This window comes from Bos grunniens, chromosome 9 (assembly GCF_055505025.1).
Source record: "Bos grunniens cultivar Pamir isolate PY7600 chromosome 9, Bosgru_T2T1.0, whole genome shotgun sequence".
Classification (NCBI taxonomy): domain Eukaryota; kingdom Metazoa; phylum Chordata; class Mammalia; order Artiodactyla; family Bovidae; genus Bos; species Bos grunniens.
In genome coordinates, this window is record NC_141173.1 from 84,192,268 (window position 1) to 84,215,968 (window position 23,701).

General features: G+C 39.3%; 2 protein-coding genes across 13 annotated transcripts in view; one reads left to right on the plus strand and one right to left on the minus strand.

The window, feature by feature from the left end:
* The window catches only part of SHPRH (SNF2 histone linker PHD RING helicase), a 90,677-nt gene extending 83,256 nt beyond the window's left edge, over window positions 1–7,421 (minus strand). For 2 of the 12 annotated variants that reach the window (XR_015132454.1, XM_086316613.1), the window contains exon 1: window positions 7,120–7,403. The gene's annotated coding sequence lies outside the window, so the exon portion shown is untranslated. Of the gene's footprint in view, window positions 1–485; window positions 534–6,689; window positions 7,095–7,119 lie in introns of those variants that run through there. The other 10 variants (XM_086316615.1, XM_086316614.1, XM_086316617.1 and 7 more) reach the window with 10 other exon arrangements.
* Window positions 7,422–8,505: 1,084 nt separating this feature from the next.
* GRM1 (glutamate metabotropic receptor 1) overlaps window positions 8,506–23,701 on the plus strand; it is a 468,587-nt gene continuing 453,391 nt past the window's right edge. The window contains exon 1 of the mRNA XM_086316176.1: window positions 8,506–8,604. Coding sequence (XP_086172302.1) covers window positions 8,506–8,604 — 99 coding nt within the window. The remainder of the gene's footprint in view (window positions 8,605–23,701) is intronic.

Consider the following 23,701-nt stretch of genomic DNA (forward strand, 5'->3'; position numbering starts at 1 on the left):
TTGGAGAAGGAAATGGCAACCCACTCCAGTGTTCTTGCCTGGAGAATCCCAGGGACAGGGGAGCCTGGTGGGCTGCCGTCTATGGGGTCGCACAGAGTCAGACATGACTGAAGTGACTTAATAGTAGTAGTAGTAGACAAGAAATAAGATGGTGCAAGATAGTAATGAGGGGAAATAAGGCAGAGACAATAAAAGAAGAGAATTTAAAAATACAGGAAAAAAGAAAAGAAAGCTTTTCAATTAAGTTGAAAGTAGCCTATATAAGGCAGGCCCTAAACTATATATATATATATATATATATATGTATATATATATATATATTTTTTTTAAGATACTTAGTCATGTCCGACTCTTTGTGACCCCATAGACTATACAGTCCATGGAATTCTCCAGCCAAGAATACTGGAGTGGGTAGCCTTTCCCTTTTCCCAAAAGAATAGCCAATTTCTATATGTAACACAGAACTCAGAGAAGTTAAATCATACAGTCACAATGATGGTTGGTGCCTAATTCAATGTATTCCAAGCATGTAGCTGAAAAAAAAGAGAAAGGAATGTATAAATAAAATTTGGCTTCAAGTGCAGTTTAATATTCTCAGTAATCTCACTTTTTAAATAAAATCCAGCCAGGTACTGGATGAGTCCCCAGTAAGTATTCAATACCATCCTGTATTTGAGGAGAGGATATAAAAGTAGTATAGATCAAACCATGGTATTTAATTCAGTACAAACATCAAGCTGCGTTTGGTTTTGTGGAGACAAAATCAGCACACAGAGCAGTCTACGCTCCTCTACCCCTGCTAACAACCCATTCTCAATTATTCTGCCCTGAATCTACCCCTGTCTAAGATAATATAAAATGATGGGACATTTCAGCTGTCCAGAAACTTTTAGGTCTTTGTAAAGAATGACACAGAAGGGATCAGAATGGAAAGCTAAGTGACAGCGTGAATGTGTTAGCACAAGACATGAGAGCATCACCAAGGGGGCTGCCATGTTTAGTGGTGGGGCTGGTAGTGGTGGGACCTGGTAGTGGAACCTCAAGTGGAGACCCACAGCACAAGAAATGTTAAATGAAGTACTCAAGGCAGAGGAAAATGATATTAGATGGAAATTTGGACCTACACAAAGAAAAAAAGCATGATGAATGAAAAATATCCGCATAAAAATATTCTTTTTCTCTTGTTTTTACACTCCTTTAAAAGATAATTAACTTTAAACAAAGTTGCAAACTTCTTATTCTTAAAACTGTCAAGTCTTCATAAAAAGAGAAAATAGCAGAGATCTGATGAAAGATTTATATGTGAAATATATAAATAACTCTTGCAAACCAGTATTTAAGAAACACCTTATGTAAAAAATGGACAAAATTGCTGTCATTTCACAGAAGATGATCTCTTAAGTGCCAAATAAACACATGAAAATATCCTTACCATTGTCAGTCATTTAGTGAAGTTGCTCAGTCGTGTCTGACTCTTTGCAACCCCATGGACTATAGCCCACCAGGCTCCTCCATCCATGGGATTTTCAGGCAAGAGTACTGGAGTGGGTTGCCATTTCCTTCTCCAGGGGATCTTCCTGACCCAGGGATCGAACCCGGGTCTCCTGCGTTGTAGGCAGATGCCTTACCGTCTGAGCCACCAGGGAAGTCCCATGTCAGTCATTCAGGCATTGCAAATTCAACTCATAAACCACAGTGAGAAACTACATATCTAGTAGAATAGTTAAAACGTTAAAGACCGAGGACACAGAATAACTAGAACTGAATTCTCAAACATTCCAATAGGAAAAGTTTGTCAACTTCTTACAAATTAAATATATATTTTCTGCACAGCCTATTAATCCCACTCACAGGTGTTTACCTAAGAGAAATAAAGAACACAGAATCATAAAAAACCTAAACTTGAATTTAATACCAATTTTGTTAATAAATGCCTAAACCTGGAAACAACCCAAATGTTCATCACCTGATGAATGGATAAACAAACAGAATGTTACTCATAATAAACTTAACTATTGTTACATATAACATGGATGAATTTTTAACACATTATACTAAGTGAAGGAAGCCAGATGTCAAAGACTATATAGTGCCTGATTCCATTTATATGAAATTCTAAAGAAAGTAAGAATCTAGCGTTAGAAAGCAGATTATGGTTTCCAGGGGTCAGGAAGTGGTAAGAGGTGTGACTGACAGCAAAGAAGCAGAAGGGAAACCTTTGGGGTAACAGAAATGTTCCACAGGTGATCACATGCTTGTCAAAATTCATCAAATTGTTTATATAAAGTTGTTGAATTTTATTGTACGTAATGTATCTTAATAAAACTGATTTAAAAGGTAAAAACAAAAAGCATGTATAGAAGGGAATTAAAAACTCTTAATAGCTTTATTTTAATAAACTTGAAATGTATTGATACAATACATAATTTACTAACAAATTGTAATGAGTAAAGTTGGCCCAATAAATAGAAAAATCTGAATAGGACAATAACCATGAAACAAACAAATAGTATTATTTATCTACCTAAGATCTACCTCATTTCCTGTTGACAGAACCTTTCTCTTACTGAGGAACATGTTAGCTTTGTGACTTAAAAGGAGAGTGGTTTCCTCAACAGCCCCAAAGAAGTTGTTTGTGTAGTCCCATAAGGATGCCAACAGCTGCATTTAACTTTAAGAGGTAGTATTTATGTTAAAAACAAAAAGATTTAAACTCACCTCTTCATTCTCCCTAGCCATAGTTCAAGTGCTCAAAAGCACTGTGACCAGAAGCTACCATAATGGACTGACAATAATCGAACATTTTCATAACTGCAAAATGTCTATCAAAAACTGCTGTTCTAAGTTAATCACGAGAATTCCATTCCCTTAATCAGTGCTTGGTTTATGAATATGGAGGTGGCGGTCTACAATCAACCTCTGACTATAGTTAACTACTTTTCAAGCATCTTATCTCCTCTATTACCTTGGATAAGAGATCAGAATGATATAGAAAGTCCCTAATAACCTAAGTCCTTGCCTGTGTCCAGTTCTCCTCAGAGCACAGGTTGGAATATGAGAATTGAGTCAGTCTACACCAGTTTATCAGTCAGCCACCATCATAAATATGGTGTATAACATATCACCCAAAGCTCTGCCTGGGGACAGCAATCATTTATTTTCACAGATCTGCAGATTAGCTTAGGATTGGCTGATACAGGCTAGGTCTCAGGAAAAGCCACTTGGCTCTCCTAAGTATAATCATCCTTCTCCTTGTACCAGCAAGAAAACCCAAGAATGATATTATGACAGTGACTGAGGAGTAAGAGTGCAAATCCAATCACACAAGTACTTTTTGGCATTTGGTCAGGGTAAAAAAAACACTAAGGTTCCATGGGCCAAAGCAAGTTCACACAGATGGACTCAGTCAAGAGATGGGGACATGGGGAGGGAACTGGGCCAGTTACACAATCTAGCTCACTAACCACCATCATATTAGTAACATGGTGATGATGGAATCATTAACTCTAATGGCCCCCAAAGCAACTGGCTATAGAATCTCACATCTGGCAAAGCAATGTGGCTTATATGAGAGAATGTGAGTTTGGGGGTCCTAAATTCTAATTCTAGCTTTGGCACTTAGAAATTATCTAGCTTCTCTGTGTATGTACAAGAGCACAGCAAATGAAATTTAGCATATATTCAGTAAGTGGTAGTTGCTATTATCATCACCCCGAGAACACTATAAACTACACTTTACAATAACCAAACTTTAAAGTGGCAGGATGGGGAACTATAGATCAGTGTGTTTCAAACTTGACTGAACACTAGAACCACCTGGGGGAAATTTTCAAAATCCTGATGCCCTGGTGCTAGCCCAGCCAATTAAATTATCTCTGGGGCAGGGCCCAGGCACTACCTCCATTATTTTTTTAGGTTCCCTTGGTGATTCTTCCCTGGTGGCTCAGACAGTAGAGTCTGCCTGCAATGCAGGGGACCTGGGTTCAATCCCTGAGCTGGGAAGATCCCCTGGAGAAGGGGATGGCCACCCACTCCAGTATTCTTGCCTGGAGAATTCCATGGACAGAAGAGACTGGCAGGCTATAGTCCAAGGGGTCACAAAGAGCTGGACACAGCTGAGCGACTAACACTTTCACTCTCACTTGGTGATTCTAGCATCCAGCCAAGTTTGAGAAACCTTGTTATGGATAGCTAGCTGCCTACAGAAATCCATTTCTTTCCTGGCAAAGTACAGCATAGATGGGAAATGTCTGCTCATCTGGTGGTGCATCAGTAGTAGTCCCACGACCAGTCTGAGGCCATCAATCGCAAACAGAGGTTAATATGTGCCCTTTCTATTACGACAGTCTTGTAATAGACATATTGTTGAACCAGAACACTTTCCTTTTACTCTTTGTTCTTTTCTCTGGTAACACTCATCCTCATGCAGTATCTTCTAAATTATATATACCACTATAATCTGCACATTCACTCGATGTTTGCTTCCAACTTGATTCTTCCAATGTCACAGTATTATCAAAGTATTTATCAATTACAATGATAAGTTCAAGAAAAATAAATACCACAGTTTCTAGCAGGCTCTCCTTTCAGTCAGTTCTCTACTGAGCCAACATTCATGATCTGCCTTCTCTTTGCCCCACTACCCTGTTTTGGTTAACGCTTTTTTTTTTTAGGAGACTTTTATCTAGGGATAATTCTTGAACCAAAGAAGATTAAATTATTTGATCAAAGCTACTCAAAACCATAATGTTAACTGGCAGCTAATGTCAAGTCCCAGTAAAATTCCATGTATCTCTAATCATATTCCAATTCTAAATCCTTCTCCTTATTTTCCTCATACCAGATGAATCTTCTTCTTCCCCTCCTTAAATACCAGTGTTTGGGTGTAACATGATTATATATCACAGTTTCCTACATGAACCACACTTTCACTCTCATTCCTTTAAATACCTTTTGCTTGAAATGCCCTTTCATGCTTTTCGGCCTATCAGTATCCTAATCTCCCACAAAATGTTCCACGACCAGGTATGCTGAGTTAAGGGCCTCTCCTTCTTGATTCCAACTGCTGCAGTGTTCTCAGCTGTTTGACTCTGAACTACTCGAAAGCTGGGCAGGAACAGTACCCTATTCAGCACTGTACTCCCAATGCCGGGTCAGGGCCAGAATGGAAATGATATACAAAATAATGTGAAATAAAGATCTCTAACTCTGTGAATATTCTCTCTCTTCTCAAGGACTCAGAAGTACTTTTACTCAAATTTCTTTTTGGACGAATCTCACTCAAACACATTCAAACAGACTACAGGTAGTGTGAAACTACTCCTTACAATTTCTGGCCCAGAGTGAAACAGAGAAAACTGACTGATCCGTGTCTTTAACAGAAAACAAAGATAGACTGCTGGAAAAACAAACATAAAATGTTAAGTTACTAAGACAATACAACAAATGGATATCAATTAAACTTATTCAGATTTCCCCCCCTCCAAATTACTATCTCTTCATTAAAAGATAATTGCCAATACTGAATGATATAGAACAAACCTGTGGTAGGTCCTGATTTAGGCTATCCAGGAAAAGAGAGTATATACACTTGAGATATCGCACTGCAAGGTAAGTCTTATGCAAGTGAAACTCAATCATTACTGATGACTGAGAAGTTCTCAATGACCTAGCATTACCACAACCTTTTTCTTAGTGATAACCCCAGCAGGTTGACAGTATTTTCCTCTGCAGAACTCTAAAATATAGTTAGTCACAGATACTTATAAAAGGCCTTTTCACCAGCAGATTCTATTCCCCCAAATCTTTCTAGCCTGAACTCTTAATAACAGATTTAATAATCCTGTAAGTACAGTTCTTTAGGCCGGACAAGAAGAGGATATATATAACTAGCATCCTTCAAACCATTTTATTCTCAACTGCCAGCTTATTGGCTAAGTGGATTCCGTAAACTCTAGGAAGTGCCATGTTTTGCAATACAGAACATTTATCCCACTACTGCTCACTTGTATCTTGCTTCCAGCATGATTTCTCATCATAAACCAACTAGCCTTTCTGGTGACGGTACCGGTATCATGGATCATTTCGATTCATGGGAGTTTCATCATTCTTGCTATCACCCAAAAGAATAATTGAAAATAGCTCTAATACAAGTATTTTTGTTTATTAAAGTCACAAGTTAATTCAAACAGAAGTAGTGAAACTCGCTCAGTCATGTACGACTCTTTGCGAGCATGGACTATATACACAGTCCATGGAATCCTCCAAGCCAGAATACTGGAGTGGGTAGCCGTTCCCTTCTCCAGAGGATCTTTCCAACCCAGGGATCGAACCAGGTCTTCCACATTGCAGGCGGAAAAAGGAAAACACCAAACATGTAGGGTTTTTACTTCATTGCTAAGGTCAAATCTCTTAGAAAAAAGGCACAAAATCACTGTTTACTAATCCTGTTTATCTGATACTGACCGTCAACCATCAGAAAACATATCTTGGTTCAGAAAAGTAGAAACTATCACGGAAGTCAAAAGGCACAAAATGCAAGGCTGGTTTTGAATGCGAATGTAATTAACCTGATTCCTGAGGTACCTGAGAACTTTAACTCAGAGGCCCCGGCCTCCCCTTTACTACATTTACAATCCCGCACACCAATAAGCTAGGCAGCTGCCCAGTTCCACTCTCCAGGGGCATACCTGAGGAGAATGGTGATACCCACTCAGTTTTCTTCCCAAAGACTCAAAAGCGGTTTGAGGAGTCTGAGCAAGGCTGTCAGCGCCGATCGCTCCCAGCAGGCCGGGCAAACAAGCTCCCTGGAGGCAGAGGAGGGAGACCAAGGGCCCTAGGACGCTCGAACGAGACTCCGTAGGCCCCAGTCCGCGGGGGGAAAGCAAGCCTCCCTTCCGCGGCTCCTCTTCGTCCCGGGCAAGCCGCGGCGGTCCCCAGGCCCGCACGTCTGGGATGGGGAAGGGTCGGGGAGACTCGCGCTGCGGCTCCCCCTCAGCCTTTTAGTTTCCCAGGCTTCAAAACAACGGAGTCGTCCCTCTCTCAGACCTCTGTATGCGTCCAGAAACGCCTTCCGCCCCCGACCTCTGACCCCTGACCCTCTATCACCCAAGCGCCTACCTAGACTGTTTCTCCAAGCCCCTAGAGCCTCTCTGCACCAAGGCCCAGGGCCCTCTGATGCCCCTGCAGGTCCCGGGCACGCATTCGCTATCCACTGAACATCGGCCTGAGGTGGGCACGCGCGCTTTATGCTGGTTTGTGTTGGGGTTCCCGGGGGGCCCAGAAACCACAGCGCCTAGATGCCGGGCGCGCGCTGGAGCGTGGGGTCAAGGTGAACGCGCACGTCGGGACGCCCCGCCCCTTTTCTCCAACCCTAGCTTCATGAGTCTCTTCTGCGCAAGTCCACACGGTTAGAGACTCTCGAAAGATACCGTTAGAGTCTCGCGATAGCTACACTGAGCCATTAGAGAATATGTGATAGGCTGAACGTCAAAGGAGGAGGTGGCACTCTAAGCGGATTTAGAAGTGGGCGGGGCTGCTAGCTGAAGGTTATGGGTCCTACTAGAAACAGATATTAAGAGCTGTGTCTTTAATAAAAAGACGAGAATTCTGCAGGTACACTTTGTAAATTGTTTCTAGAAAGCAGCCACTAATCAGTTACGGTTGAAGTTTGTCTCAGAAGTTATTTTAAAAGACTCTCCAGGGAGATGTGAGTAAATATTTTAAGATGAGGAAAAAACTACACGTATTGTGACGAAGCTGGACTTCCAATATCTTAAGCTATTTTTTTTCCCCCCCTTTTCTTCACTGGGTGGTAGCCTTTTCTCTTGGAGGTAGGCTTATGCCTAGGTAAACTCCGAAATCACTGAGCAGCTTCAGAACCAAGAGCATGGAAAATAACGGCTCAGAGAGTAAAGAATCTGCCTGCAATACGGGAGACCCCAGTTCGATCCCTGGGTCGGGAAGATCCCCAGGAGAAGGAAATGGTAACCCACTCCAGTATTCTTTCCTGGAGAATCCCACGGACGGAGGAGCCTGGTGGGCTACAGTCCATGGAATCTCAAAGAGTCGGACTCGGCTAAGCGACTAACACTTCCAGACATGGGGCACTCGATGACTGAGTACCTAATGAGGACTTTGAATTATGCTGCGGAAGGGCGTCTTGGCCTGTGTGATCACAGAAGCACAAAAATAAGTTCTTGCCTATAGGAGGATCCGTTAGCTTTGGAGACAGTCCAGAGTGGTCGATATTCTTAGTACCGAACTTCATGACAAACCTCTAAATCTAAGAGAAGCTATTTCCGTAAACAAAACCACTTAGAATACAGTGGAAATCAGTGACCTTATCCAGAGTTTCCGGAGGCAAGCTAAAAAAGTAGTCCTAGTGCTGGAAGAGTAGGCAAGCAGAATCCCCCTTCATTGGAGAACTAAGCCTTTTATTAAGTGCAGGATATAATGGAGTTTTTCTTTTGGAAGTGTAATTTGAAACTCCGTACTTAAATGTATATGGCGCTACGACAGGTGGTCTTTGATAGTTTTATGTCACACTTCACCAATGGAACAGAAAATCAAGCTCATAATTTTACCAAGTCCTGCTGGTGCCAGGTAGAGATATTTTAAAATAAGCCCAGCCTCATTTCATTTTTGTTCAATGTTATCGAGTAATTAGTCTCTACAGACATTATTGTTAACCTGTACAAAAATAGTAAACTAGGGATCCAGTTATATATCTAGAGATGTTATTTCAACTCTCTTATGTAATACAGAGAATTCTAATACAGTAGCATATGCTTACAATCAAGATTTTAACAGTTTTTACAATGGTATATATGTTCAGTCCTGTATTTTCAAAGTATAGCCTTTGAATAGTTCTCTATGGAGTAACGTGTTTTTCAATATAGAATCACCAGAGCTAATTTCAGAAAACGTGACTCATTTTTGCACCTTAGCATTCTGGAAGCTCCCAGCTGTGAAGCAGCTGTTCACGCCTCAGTTCAGTTAAGTTCAGTTGCTCAGTCATGTCCGGCTCTTTGCTACCGCATGGACTGTAGCATGCCAGGCTTCCCTGTCCATCATCACCAACTCCCGGACCAACTCGAACTCATGTCCATCAAGTCAGTGATGTCATCCAACCATTTCATCCTATCTCATCCCCTTCTCCTCCTACCTTCAATCTTTCCCAGCATCAGGATCTTTCCCAGTGAGTCAGTTCTTCACATCAGTTCAGTTCAGTTTAGTCCCTCAGTCGTGTCCAACTCTTTGCGACCTCATGGACTACAGCACACCAGGCCTTCCTGTCCATTACCAACTCCAGGAGTTTACCCAAACTCATGTCCATTGAGTCAGTGATGCCATCCAACCATTTCATCCTCTGCCGTCCCCTTCTCCTCCTGCCTTCAATCTTTCCCAGCATCGGGGTCCTTTCAGATGAGTCAGTTCTTCACATCAGGTGGCCAAAGTATTGGAGTTTCAGCTTCAACAACAGTCCTTCCAATGAAAACTCAGGACTCATCTCCTTTAGGATTGACTGGTTGGATCTCCTTGCAGTCCAAGAGACTCTCAAATGTCTTCTCCAACACCACAGTTCAAAAACATCAATTCTTTGGTGCTCAGCCCTCTTTATAGTCTAACTCTCACATCCATAGATGACTAGTGGAAAGACCATAGCCTTGGCTAGATGGACCTTTGTTGGTAAAGTAATGTCTCTGGTTTTTAATATGCTGTCTAGGTTGGTCATAGCTTTTCTTCCAAGGAGCAAGTGTCTTTTAATTTAATGGCTGCAATCACCATCTGCAGTGATTTTGGAGCCCCCCAGAATAAAGTCTGCCACTGTTTCCACTGTTCCCCCATCTATTTGCCATGAAGTGATGGGACCAGATGCCATGGTCTTCGTTTTCTGAATGTTGAGCTTTAAGCCAACTTTTTCACTCTCCTCTTTCACTTTCATCAAGAGGCTTTTTAGTTCCTCTTCACTTTCTGCCATAAGGGTGGTGTCATCTGCATATCTGAGGTTATTGATATTTCTCCCTACAGTTTTGATTCCAGCTTGTGCTTCATCCAGCCCAGCATTTTGCACGATGTACTCTGCATATAAATTAAATAAGCAGGGTGACAATATACAGCCTTGACGTACTCCTTTCCTGATTTAGAACCAGTCTGTTGTTCCATGTCCAGTTCGAATTGTTGCTTCTTGACCTGCATACAGATTTCTCAAGAGGCAGGTAAGGTGGTCTGGTATTCCCATCTCTTGAAGAATTTTCCAAAGTTTATTGTGATCCACACAAAGACTTTGGCATAGTCAATAAAGCAGAAGTAGATGATGTTCCAGAACTCTCTTGCTTTTATAATGATCCAGTGGATATTGGCATTTTGATCTCTGGTTCCTCTGCCTTTTCTAAATCCAGCTTGAACATCTGGAAATTCATGGTTCACGTACTATTGAAGCCTGGCTTGGCGAATTTTGAGCATTACTTTGCTAGCGTGTGAGATGAGTGCATTTGTGCAGTTCACTCCTGGCAGAATTCAATTCATCCACCCATCTAGATGCTAAAGATGTAATAGCATTCTCAAGTGGAAATCAATTGATTGGACATCAGCCGATCAGGGTATCACTCAGTGTTCATAGAGTTCAACTGCCTCTTCTTGAAACTGTAAATGTGGTCAAAGTCAGACTACTTGCTTCCCTGTGTGGTCTCACTAGGCCAAATTTATAGTTACAATTCCTTTTGGGGACTAGATTTATTCTAATCTTGCCCATAACTCTGGTCTTCTGTTTTAGAAAGATTGTTACAAGTTTTTCTCAAGGAGGACTGATTGAGAGGGAGTAAATGAGTAAATGCAAATTTAAATCCCTTTGCAGGCAGAAACAGCATAACTGATGCTTTATGAGTAGAACCTTATTTTTGCAAAGCCCATTCATGTACATTTTCCCATTTTGATTCTTGTAATGATAATATGAGATATTTTAATTTTTCATCTTACAGAAGAGGAACCTGAGACTTAGAAAAGTGACGTGCCACAGGTTAGCTCTAACGGAATAAGAGGATCTAGAACTCTTGACTCCTCTGTCTAGGCTGTTTCCTCTTTATTACTAATTGTGTTGCCTATCAAATAAAAAGAAATAATTTTTCACCAAACTTTATAGATTGTCAAAAAAAAAAAAAAAAGACAGGAGGTGTGATGACACAGTGTATCAACAGTGAGGATCATTCAGACCCAGCTCTCCTTTATAGAAAGATCATTAATAAAATTCCTTGAGAAGTTTATTACATATTCTACTTAGATTTGCCTACTCTGTGGAAGTGAAGCCAATGGCCACTCAGTGTTATTAAGGCTAAGCAAAGAGAACTCTTTGTTTCCATTTTCTTGGCTACCTATCTGCCTTAGGACTGTTTTTCCTCTTTCTGACAAAGTGAAAATATCTGGGTCAAAATCACTATTTCAGAATGAATTACAATGTCCAAAACTATTGTTAAAATGTGTCTAGTATTAACAGGGAGAAGGTGATGGCACCCCACTCCAGTACTCTTGCCTGGAAAATCCCATGGATGGAGGAGCCTGGTAGGCTGCAGTCCATGGGGTCGCTAAGAGTCGGACATGACTGAGCGACTTCACTTTCACTTTTCACTTTAATGCATTGGAGAAGGAAATGGCAACCCACTCCAGTGTTCTTGCCTGGAGAATCCCAGGGATAGGGGAGCCTGGTGTGGGCTGCCGTCTATGGGGTCGCACAGAGTTGGACACGACTGAAGTGACTTAGCAGCAGTATTAACAGACAGTGGAGGGAAGAAGCATTGTTTTGGGAAACTGGTGCTGGTTGAGGTGATCAGCTGTGTTGAAGTGAGTGTGTACCAGGTCAAACAAATAAGAAACAATATCAGATTGGGCATGCTTTGCTGTAGCATGACTGATACATTAGGAGACAGGAGTATGTGACTTGAACACAAATCTTCCTATTTAGAACTTCAAAGATTTTGTTTGGCTAACCATGGATAGGTTTAACTGTTAACTGTCAATTTAATTTTTCCTTGATAATTTGCAGGTCAAATTTATTTCAAAGTCCAAGGTTTGTTCTGTCTCCACTGCTGCAAGCTCAACCTGTAAACTGCAAACTGTACCTCTCATAATTTATAAAGCAAAACGTGTAATCTATACCCCAAATGCTGCACAGGACATGGATTTATGACATAAGGAGAATGGAATTCACCATTTCTTTGTAAGTACTTATTTTGGATGTTAATAAAGCAATGCTTGTAAATTAGGTAAACTCAAGGAGAAAGCTGAAGTTGGGTCTGATGGGTAAGGAAAGATGTGAGATTATATACAGTTTTTATCAATGAAGATAAGATAACCTGTATCCTTGATACCCTTCTCAGTCACTCCTCACCTCCATTCCCTGTTGTTACTTTTTCCAGTGGCATATTGTTTCCCCCAACTGGTTCTGTCTATATGGCCTCTCAGCATTAAGGAATAGGGACATTGTAGATAAATCTCTTGATGCTTAGACTTAAGTAGTATTTACTATGCAATTTTGAGAAATACAGAACTGAAATATTTTTGAATATTTCAAGAGCCACTATCATGTGTCATTTTAAAATATACACATGATGTGGCACTTTCAGAAAGAGTCTACATTCTCATGGAAACTTAGTCATAGTAGTGTTAGCATAAAATGATGCTTGTCAAAGGATAAAGTACCTTTCTAAAGCTTCCATCCACTAGAAGGTCAGCACTGTGCTCAGGTTTGACCACTGGTGTATTGTTTAGGTGAATATTGGTGACAATGGTAAAATTAGGTTTGAGTTTCCACTTTTCTTTAAATCATATTAAATTCCCCTTTTGCTTTATTATTGTTGTTTAGTCACTAAGTCATGTCTGACCCTTTGTGACTCCGTGGCCTGCTATGGCTTCTTTTCCACCATGCCAGGCTTCTTTGTCCTTCACTATCAACTGGAATTTCCTCAGACTTATCTCCTTTGAGTCAGTGATACTATCCAACCATCTGATCCTCTGTTGTCCTCTTCTCCTCCAGCCCTCAATCTTTCCAAGCTTCAGGGTCTTCTACAATGGGTCAGCTCTTCACATCAGGTGGCCAAAGGATTGGAGCTTCAGCATCAGTCCTTCCAATGAATATTCAGGGTTGATTTCCTTTAGGATTGACTGTTTTTGATTTTCTTCAGTCCAAGAAACTCTCAAGAGTCTTCTTCAGCACTGTAATTCAAAAGCATAAATTCACTGGCACTCAGTCTTCTTTATGGTCCAACTCTCATATCTGTACAAGACAACTGGAAAAACCATAGCTTTGAATATATGAACCTTTGTCAGCAAAGTTTCTGCCTTTTAATATGCTGTCTAGATTTTTCATAGCTTTTCTTTTTTTTTTTTTTTTTGACTTTTCATAGCTTTTCCAAGGAGCAAATGTCTTTTAACTTCATGGCTGTAGTCACCATCTGCAGTGATTTTGGAAAAAAATCACCAAGAAAATAAAAATCTTTCACTGTCTGCACATTTTTCCTTTCTATTTTCCATGAAGTGGTGGGATTGGATGCTATGACCTTAGTTTTTTGAATATTGAATTTTAAGCCAGCTTTTTCACTTTCCTCTTTCACGGTCATCAAGAGTCTCTTTAGTTCCTCTTCACTTTCTGCCATTAGGGTGGTATCATCTGCATATCTGAGGTTGCGGATATTTCTCCCAGCAATCTTGATTCTAGCTTGTGATCCATCCAGCTCAGTATTTTGCATGAGGTATTCTGCATATAAATTAAATAAGCAGGGTGACAATGTACTCTGGGACCTCTGCCTTTTCTAAACCCAGCTTGTAATCTGAAGGTTCTTAGTTTAGGTACTGCTAAAGCCTAGCTCGAAGGATTTTGAGCATTACTTTGCCAGCAGGTGAAATGAGTGCACTTGTACAGTTGTTTGAACATTCTTTGGCCCTCCGGGCCCTATGTGAAGTGAAATTCAGTCAGCCGTGTCTGACCGTTTGTGACCCATGGACTATACAGTCCAAGGAATTCTCCAGGCCAGAATACTGAAATGGTAAGCAATTTCCTTCTCCAGGGGATCTTCCCAACCCAGGGATCAAACCCAGATATCCCACATTGCAGGTGGATTCTCTACCAGCTGAGCCATCCTCCTTAAATAAACTTAAATACCTTACCTACTGCACAGTGGTAGCATTCAGTTCAGTTAAGTTGCTTAGTCGTGTCCGACTCTTTGCGACCCCATGAATCACAGCACGCCAGTCCTCCCTGTCCATTACCAACTCCCGGAGTTCACCCAAACTCATGTGCATCAAGTCAATGATGCCATGCAGCCATCTCATCCTCTGTCGTCCCCTTCTCCTCCTGCACCAAATCCCTCCCAGCATCAGGGTCTTTTCCAATGAGTCAACTCTTTGCATGAGATGGCCAAAGTATTGGAGTTTCAGCTTCAGCACCAGTCCTTCCAATGAACACCCAGGACTGATCTTTAGGATGGACTGGTTGGATCTCCTTGCAGTCCAAGGGACTCTCAAGAGTCTTCTCCCAACACCACAGTTCAAAAGCATCAATTCCTCAGCGCTCAGCTTTCTTCACAGTCCAACGCTCACATCCATCCATACATGACCACTTGGAAAACCATAGCCTTCACTAGACGGACCTTTGTTGGCAAAGTAATGTCTCTGCTTTCTAATATGCTATCTAGGTTGGTTGTAACTTTCCTTCCAAGGAGTAAATGTCTTTTAATTTCATGGCTGCAATAACCATCTGCAGTGATTTTGGAGCCCCCCAAAATAAAATCTGACACTGTTTCCACTGTTTCCCCATCTATTTCCCATGAAGTGATGGGACCGGATGCCATGATCTTTATTTTCTGAATGTTGAGCTTTAAGCCAACTTTTTCACTCTCCACTTTCACTTTCATCAAGAGGCTTTTCAGTTCCTCTCCACTTTCTGCCATAAGGGTGGTGTCATCTGCATATCTGAGGTTATTGATATTTCTCACGGCAATCTTGATTCCAGCTTGTGCTTCTTCCAGCCCAGCATTTCTCATAGTGTATTCTGCATATATGTTAAATAAGCAGGGTGACGATATATAGCCTTGAAGTACTCCTTCTCCTGTTTGGAACCAGTCTGTTGTTCCGTGTCCAGTTCTAACTGTTGCTTCCTGACCTGCATATAGGTTTCTCAAGAGGCAGGTCAGGTAGTCTGGTATTCCCATCTCTTTCAGAATTTTCCACAGTTTATTGTGATCCACACAGTCAAAGGCTTTGGCACAGTCAATAAAGCAGAAATAGATGTTTTTCTGGAACTCTCTTGCTTTTTCCATGATCCAGTGGATGTTGGCAATTTGATCTCTGGTTCCTCTGCCTTTTCTAAAACCAGCTTGAACATCAGGAAGTTCACGGTTCACATATTGCTGAAGCCTGGCTTGGAGAATTTTGAGCATTACTTTACTAGCATGTGAGATGAGTGCAATTGTGCAGTCGTTTGAGCGTTCTTTGGCATTGCCTTTCTTTGGGATTGAAATGAAAACTGACCTTTTCTAGTCCTGTGGCCACTGCTGAGTCTTCCAAATTTGCTGGCATATTGAGTGCAGCACTTTCTCCTGGCTATTCTTTGGAACTCTACATTCAGATGCTTATATCTTTCCTTTTCTCCTCTGCTTTTCACTTCTCTTCTTTTCACAGTTATTTGTAAGGCCTCCTCAGGCAGCCATTTTGCTTTCTTGCATTTCTTTTCCATGGGGGTGGTCTTGATCCCTGTCTCCTATACAATGTCACGGACCTCCGTCCATAGTTCATCAGGCACTCTATAAGATCTATTCCCTTAAATCTATTTCTCACTTCCACTGCATAATCATAAGGGATTTGATTTAGGTCATACCTGAATGGTCTAGTGGTTTTCCCCACTTTCTTCAATTTCAGTCTGAATTTGGCAATAAGGAGTTCATTATCTGAGCCACAGTCAGCTCCCGGTCTTGTTTTTGCTGACTGTATAGAGCTTCTCCATCTTTGGCTGCAAATAATATAATCAGTCTGATTTCAGTGTTCACCATCTGGTGATGTCCATGTTTAGAGTCCTCTCTAGTGTTGTTGGAAGAGGGTGTTTGCTATGACCAGTGCGTTCTCTTGGCAAAACTCTATTAGCCTTTGCTCTGCTTCATTCCGTACTCTAAGGCCAAATTTGCCTGTTACTCCAGGTGTTTCTTGACTTCCTACTTTTGCATTCCAGTCCCCTATAACGAAAAGGACATTTTTTTGTGTGTTGTTTTTGCGGGGGTGGGGGGGTGTTAGTTCTAAAAGGTGTTATAGATCTTCATAGAACCGTTCAGCTTCTTCAGCATTACTGGTTGAGGCCTAGGCTTGGATTACCAGCATATTGAATGGTTTCCTTGGAAACGAACGGAGATCATTCTGTCGTTTTTGAGATTGCATCCAAGTACTGCATTTTGGGCTCTTTTGTTGACCATGATGGCTACTCCATTTCTTCTAAGGGATTCGTGCCCACAGTAGTAGATATAATGGTCATCTGAGTTAAATTCACCCATTCCAGTCCATTTTAGTTCGCTGATTCCTAGAATGTCGACATTCACTCTTGCTATCTCCTGTTTGACTGCTTTCAATTTGCCTTGATTCATGGACCTGACATTCCAGGTTCCTATGCAATATTGCTCTTTACAGCATCGGACCTTTCTTCTATCACCAGTCACATCCACAGCTGGGTATTGTTTTTGCTTTGGCTCCATCCCTTCATTCTTTCTGGAGTTACTTCTCCACTGATCTCCAGTAGCATATTGGGCACTTAAACACAGTAGTAGCATATAATCGTCAATTATGTTCATATGCATTAAAGTCCCTTCTTGATTATTAGATCCTAAGAATTAACTTTAAAAAAATAAACCAAATCCATCCAACCATCCAGGTAACTCTAGTGAAACCAACGTAAACACAGGTATTTAGAAACCACTAGAGCAAGTGATTTCCAACTTAAAAACTAATTGAGTCTTTGATGGTTAAAAAACAAGCTCATGTAAACCAAATCCTCATTTTCCATAGCTATAATGTTATAAACTGGGGTACCAATCCTGGAAATCTTTTCATACTTCAAAAATGCCAAAATCACCTTCACAAGAATTAACTAAAAATAGATGACAGATATTGGGTTAGCCAAAAAGTTTGTTTGGGTCTTTCAATAACGTCTTATGAAAAAACCAGAACAAACTTTTTGGTCAACCCTATAAATATAAAATGTAAAAGTATAAAACTCTTAAAAGATAGCATGGAAGAAAACCTAGAAGACTTTGGGTATGGTGATGATGGGGGTACTTTTAGATAGTATACCAAAAGCATAATCTGTGAAGAAAAATAACTGATAAGCTGGGCAGTTATTATTTTATTAATTTTTTTCAATAAAACAATAAATTATTTATTAAATTTATTAGATTTAGTTCTTTAAAATTGAAATAATCTGCTGTACAAAGACAATCTCACGAGAATTAGAAGATGAGATACAGAGTACTAGAGAATAATGCAAAAGAATCATATGATAAAGGACTATAACTGCAATCATTAGTTAAGGGATACATAAGACTTCCCTGGTGGCTCAGATGGTAAATAATCTGCCTGCAATGTGGGAGACCCACATTCAGTCACTGGTCTGGGAAGATCCTGTGGATAACAGAATGGCTACCCACTCCAGTATTCTTGCCTGGAGAATTCCATGGACAGAGGTCCATGAGATCACAGAGAGGTGGACACGACTGAAGGACTAATACTTTCATACAAGATAAAAAGATATAAGATGCGGCTTCTAAAATATAAAAGCTGGTGGAGGTAGAGAGCAGAAATATAGAGCCTTAGAATGTTATCAAACTTAAGTTCTTATAAGTTGTTATATGTAAGCCTAATGGTAACTGCAAAGCAAAAAGCAGATGTACAAAAGTTAAAGAGAAAGGAATTAAAAAATACCAATAAGCAAAGTTAGCAAATTACAAAGGAGGAGAGAAAGAAAAGAAAGAAACAGAGAGGAGCTGTGAAACAACTAGAAAATAATTAACAACATAGCTGTAAATAAATACATATCAATAATTACTTTAAATGTAAATGTACTAAATTCCTCAATCGAAAGACATAGAGTGGCTTAATGGGTAAAAAATAAGACTCATCTTTACGCTTCTACCAAAGACTCACTTCAGAAATGCACAGACTGAAAATGAAAGGATGGAAAAAGCTGTTCTATGCAAATGGAAACCAAAAGAAAGATGGGGTAGCTATACTCATATCAGACAAAATAGACTTTAAAACAAAGACTATAATAAGAGACAAAAAAGGACATTCTATAATCATAAAGGGGTAAATCCAACATCAGGGATCTAACATTTGTAAATTTTTATACACCCAACATAGGGGCACCTAAATACATAAAGCATGTATTAACAGACAAAAGTGAGAAATAGAAATGTAATAATTTATATCAATGGGTAGATCGTCTAGACAGAATATCATTAAGGAAACATCAGATCATATGTTTTATGTAACAAATATACACAGAACATTCCATCCAAAAGCAGAATACATTCTTCCAAAGTTCACAACAAAGGACATTTATGAAAAGCTCACAGCTAACATCATATTCAGTGAGGAAAAAATGAAAACATTCCCTTCAATAACTGGTGCAAGGCAGTAATGCTCACTCTTACCACTTCTATTCAGTATGGTACTGGAAGTCTTAGCCAAGGCAATGAGTTAAGAAAAGAGAAATAAAAAGGATCCAAATTGGAAAGGGAGAAGTAAATTTTTCTCTATTTGCAGATGACATAATTATATATGTAGAAAACTCTAAAGACTCAAGTAACAAAACCTGTTAGAATTAATAAATGAATTCAGTAAAGTTGAAGGGTACAAAATCAACATACAAAAATCAGTCATGTTTCTATACACAAACAACACAAAATACAGAAACTGGCTGAAAAGGAAATTAAGGAAACAATTTAGTTCACAGTAGCAACAAAAAGAATAAAATATTAGATGTAATTTGACATAATACACAAAAGACATACACTGAAAATTACAAAGCATTGGTAAAAGAGATCAAGAGACACAGATAAATGGAAAGACATCTTTTGTTTGTGGATTGGAAGAATTCATAAAATATCCATATTACCCAAAGATTCAATGGAAGATTGCATAGATTCAGTGCATAGGTTCAATGTAAGCCCTATCAAAGTCCCAATGACATTCTTTACAGAAGTAGTATAACAATTCTAGTATTCATATGGAACCCCAAAAGAATCTTAAGAAAGGAAAACAAAGTTGGAGGTATCATACTTCCTGATTTCAAATTATATTACAAAGCTATATCAAAACAGTATCCTTGCAAAAAAAGACATATAGGCCAGTGTAACAGAATAGAGAGCCCAGAAATAAATCCACACAACTGTAGTCAACTGATCTTTGACAAGAATGCTAACTACCCATAATAAGGAAAAGTTAATCTCTTCTCAATATTGGGAAAACTGGATATCCCCATGGAGAAGAATGAAATTTGACCCTTCTCTTCCATCATCTACAAAAATCACCTCAAAGCAGATTAAAGGAATAAACATAATTCCTGAAACTGTAAAACTACTAGACTAAAATATAGGGGAAAAGCTTCTTGACATTAATCTGGGCAATAATTTGTTGGATATGATGCCAAAATCACAGGAGCAAAAGCAAAAACAGACAATGAATTTTGTCTATTTTTCAATGAGATTGCAAGGAAAAGCAACCTACAGAATGGGATAAAATATTTGCAAACCATATAATTGGTATGTGGTTTAATATGAAATATATAGATAATTGGGCCAGTCAAACAGCAAAAACAAACAATAAAAACAAAACAAACCTGATTAAAAAATGGACTAAGGGCCTGAATACACACTTGTCAAAAGAGCACATTCAAATGGCCAACAGGTATATGAAGGTAAGGGTGCACAACATCCCTAATCATCAGAGAAGTGGAAATCAAACCTACAATGAGCTATTACTTTAAACTTGTTAGAATAGCTATTACAAAAAGGCAAAAGAGATGCTGACAAGGCTATAGGGAAAAATAAACTCCGGTACACTGTTGATGAGAATGTAAACTAGTACAACCATTATGGAAAACGGCATAGGTTTTCCTCAAAAAATGAAAAATACAGCTGCCATATGATTTAGCAATCTCGTATCTAGGTAGGTAACCAAAGGAAATAAAATCAATATCTTGAAGAAATCTGTACCCCTGTGTTCACTGAAGCACTATGCACAATATTCAATATATAGAAACAATCTAAAGTGTTCATCAATGGATTAATGGATAAAGATGATGTAAGTACATATATGTTATTGTTGTTCAGTCACTAAGTCATGTTTGACACTATGCGACTCCATGGACTGAAGCCTGCCAGGCTTCCCTGTCTTTCACTATCTCCTGGGGTTTGCTCAAACTCATGTCCATTGAGTTGGTGATGCTATTTAACCATCCTCTGTTTTCCCCTTCTCCTTTTGCCTTCAATCTTTTCCAGCATCAAGATCTTTTCCAATGAGCCAGCTCTTCACATCAGGTGGCCAAAATATTGGAGCTTCAACTTCAGCATCAATACTTCCAATAAATGTTAAGACTTGATTTTGTTTAGGATTGACTGGTTTGATCTCCTGGCTGTCCAAGAGACTCTCAAGAGTCTTTGCCAGCACCACAATTCAAAAGCATCAATGGACAAACCTGGAGGACAAGTGAAATAAGCCAGACACAGAAAACCAAATTACTACATGATGTAATTTATATATGGATTCTAAAGCATTTGAACTCATAAAAGCAGAAAATAAAAAGGTGTTTTCCAGGGACTTGGGGATGGGAGAAACGGGGAGATGTTGTTCAAAGAGTATACACATTCAGTTATGCAGGATGAATCACTTCTGGAGATTTAATGAACAGCGTGTGACAATGGTGGTTTAGTCACTAAGTCATGTCTGACTCTTGCGACCTCATGGACTGTAGCCCACCAGGTGCCTCTGTTCATGGAATTTTCCAGGAAGAATACTGGAGTGGGTTGCTGTTTCCTTCTCCAGGGGATCTTCCCAACCCAGGGATTGAATCTAGGTCTCCTAGATTCACTGACAGACTCTTTATGATTGAGCTACAACAGTTCTCTGTGACTATACTTAATAATATTGTATGGTATACCTGCAATTTGCTGCAAGAGTTGATCTTGAGTGTTCTCACTACAAAAACTGTGATAGCAATGTGTGGTTATGGATATGCTGATTAACTTGATTGTAGTAATCGTGTCACAGTGTACATATATATTAAACCATCAAGTTGTATGCTTTAAATATATACAAGTAATATTTGTCGATATCTCAATGAAGCTGAAAAAATGGTAACTGAGAAATTTCAACAGTTTGAACTGCCCTCATCATAAAATGATTCATTTGTAATCAAATAGGTATTATATATCTCATTGTATTTTGATCCTTTGAAAGGTAATTATCCATGTAGAAGAAATTCTTAACCAAACGATATTACAGTAGCTAGAATGCTTTGCCTGTACCAAATATTTTAAACAAATGTGTGTTTTCTATATTTTGTTTGATAAGAGGTGGGAGGAATTTCACCTGTTCTACCAGAAACCAATAAAGGAGTCCTGTTGCTTTAATGACTATTTCTCCTGTGCAGAATATTTGTTCAATTTTGTTCCAGTTAAATGTAGTATATGAAAATCAATTTGAAATGCATAAATTTGTGTCATTAAGGAGGGTAGTGGATATACTACCAGTATAGTGGATATACTGGCAGAAATGGAATATTTAATCAAACACTAAAAAAAAAAATCCAAATTATCAGTGATTATTACCCTGATTACAAAAAAAGCATCTTCTTATGTAAAATAGAATATTTATGATTGTGTATTTTCAGTCATCTAGAATACAGGTATGTATTTGGAAAACTCTTCAGATTTATTAAAGTTCCTCTGCCCTAAATTAGAAGCAGTTTTAGTTAAGTTTTTCATCATTCTCATCCACTTTACAGTGGAGCTTAAAAGAGGTATACTATTTTTATAGTGACTGCTGACTGTATAGTCATTAGAAAATTCGAAATAGTGAAATGAATGATGGAAAAATGTGTAGATATAAATGAATTTAGGTTCCTTGTATCATATGCTTTATTTTTTAATTAGAGATAAATATGATTATGTGGAAGTCACAAAAATTGTTTCATTAATGTTATGTCATATGGGTCTCTTTGCTATTTCAGGGAAGTTTTTTGTTTTTTTTTAACCTGGTATGTTAAACTCATTTGTGGCAAGCATCAAAATATCAGTTTAAGCAGATTTCCTAACTTAGTCTGAATTTCTCTTTATAATTTAATATCTTTTCATTTCTTGGGGAAACATGAGAGTTTTTCTACGTAGGACCAAATTTTAGGAAAATGATCATCACCCACCTTTTGAAGGAAAATGCTATGACTTGGTAGAGAAACTGCCTGAAAATTATAGGAAGCTCTACTAGTTTGAATAAAGTTTCAAATAGTGCACAGACAAGATAAAAACACAGGCTCAATTCTGTAGAGCTGACTTCTCTGCTACATTATTACTATATAATACAAAGGAAAATTTATGAAGTCCATGAGGCAGATATACCCTAGGCAGACACTAGCAATATGAATATAGTTAAAGGAGAGCTTTCCTGGCTCAGGCGGTAAAGAATCTGCCTGCAATACAGAAGACCTGGGTTCGATCCCTGGGTTGGAAAGATCCCCTGGAGAAGGGAATGGCAACCCACTCCAGTATTCTTGCCTGGAGAATCCCATGGACAGAGGAGCCTGGTGGGCAAAGAGTCGGACATGAGTGACTAACACTAAAGGATATAAAAACCAACTTCCCACTCCTCTATCAGTAAAATATCCTCCTCACAGCTGCTTTGGTACTTGATAGTATATAAGTGAAAGAAAGTGGAGTCACTCAACTGTGTCTGACTCTTTGCAACCCCATGGATCATAGCCTACCAGGCTTCCCCATCCATGGGATTTTCCAAGCAAGAGTACTGGAGTGGGTTGCCATTTCCTTCTCCAGGGGATCTTCCTGACCCAGGGATCAAACCCAGGTCTCCTGCATTGCAGGCAGATGCTTTACCATCTGAGCCACCAGATATTTATTTCTTTGGATAAAGATATCACATGCAGCAATTTTTTTTTTTACTTTACATATGATATATTCTGTTCAGTAAATATTTTGCAGAATTAGATGCCAAGTTCTTTACAAGTTGTGGGAATATAAAGTTGAATGAGATAGAATCCTTGTCAATTTTTATCACTGCCTATTAAGAAAAGATAGCTGTGTTAAAATTAGTATAATGAACTTTTGTATGTGCTGTGGTAGAGTGCTGATTATTGTGAGGGCATAAATGTACAAATGAAAAACTATTGGAATGGTTAGAATTTTCTGAGGGTAATTGAGTGTTGAAGGATTAATAGGTATGTACCAGGTAGTCAAGTGTGCCTTAGGAAGCATCACTATGAACAAAGCTAGTGGAGCTGATGGAATTCCAGTTGAGCTATTATAAATCCTGAAAGATGATGCTGTGAAAGTGCTGCACTCAATATGCCAGCAAATTTGGAAAACTCAACAGTGGCCACAGGACTGGAAAAAGTCAGTTTTCATTCCAATCCCAAAGAAAGGCAATGCCAAAAAATGCT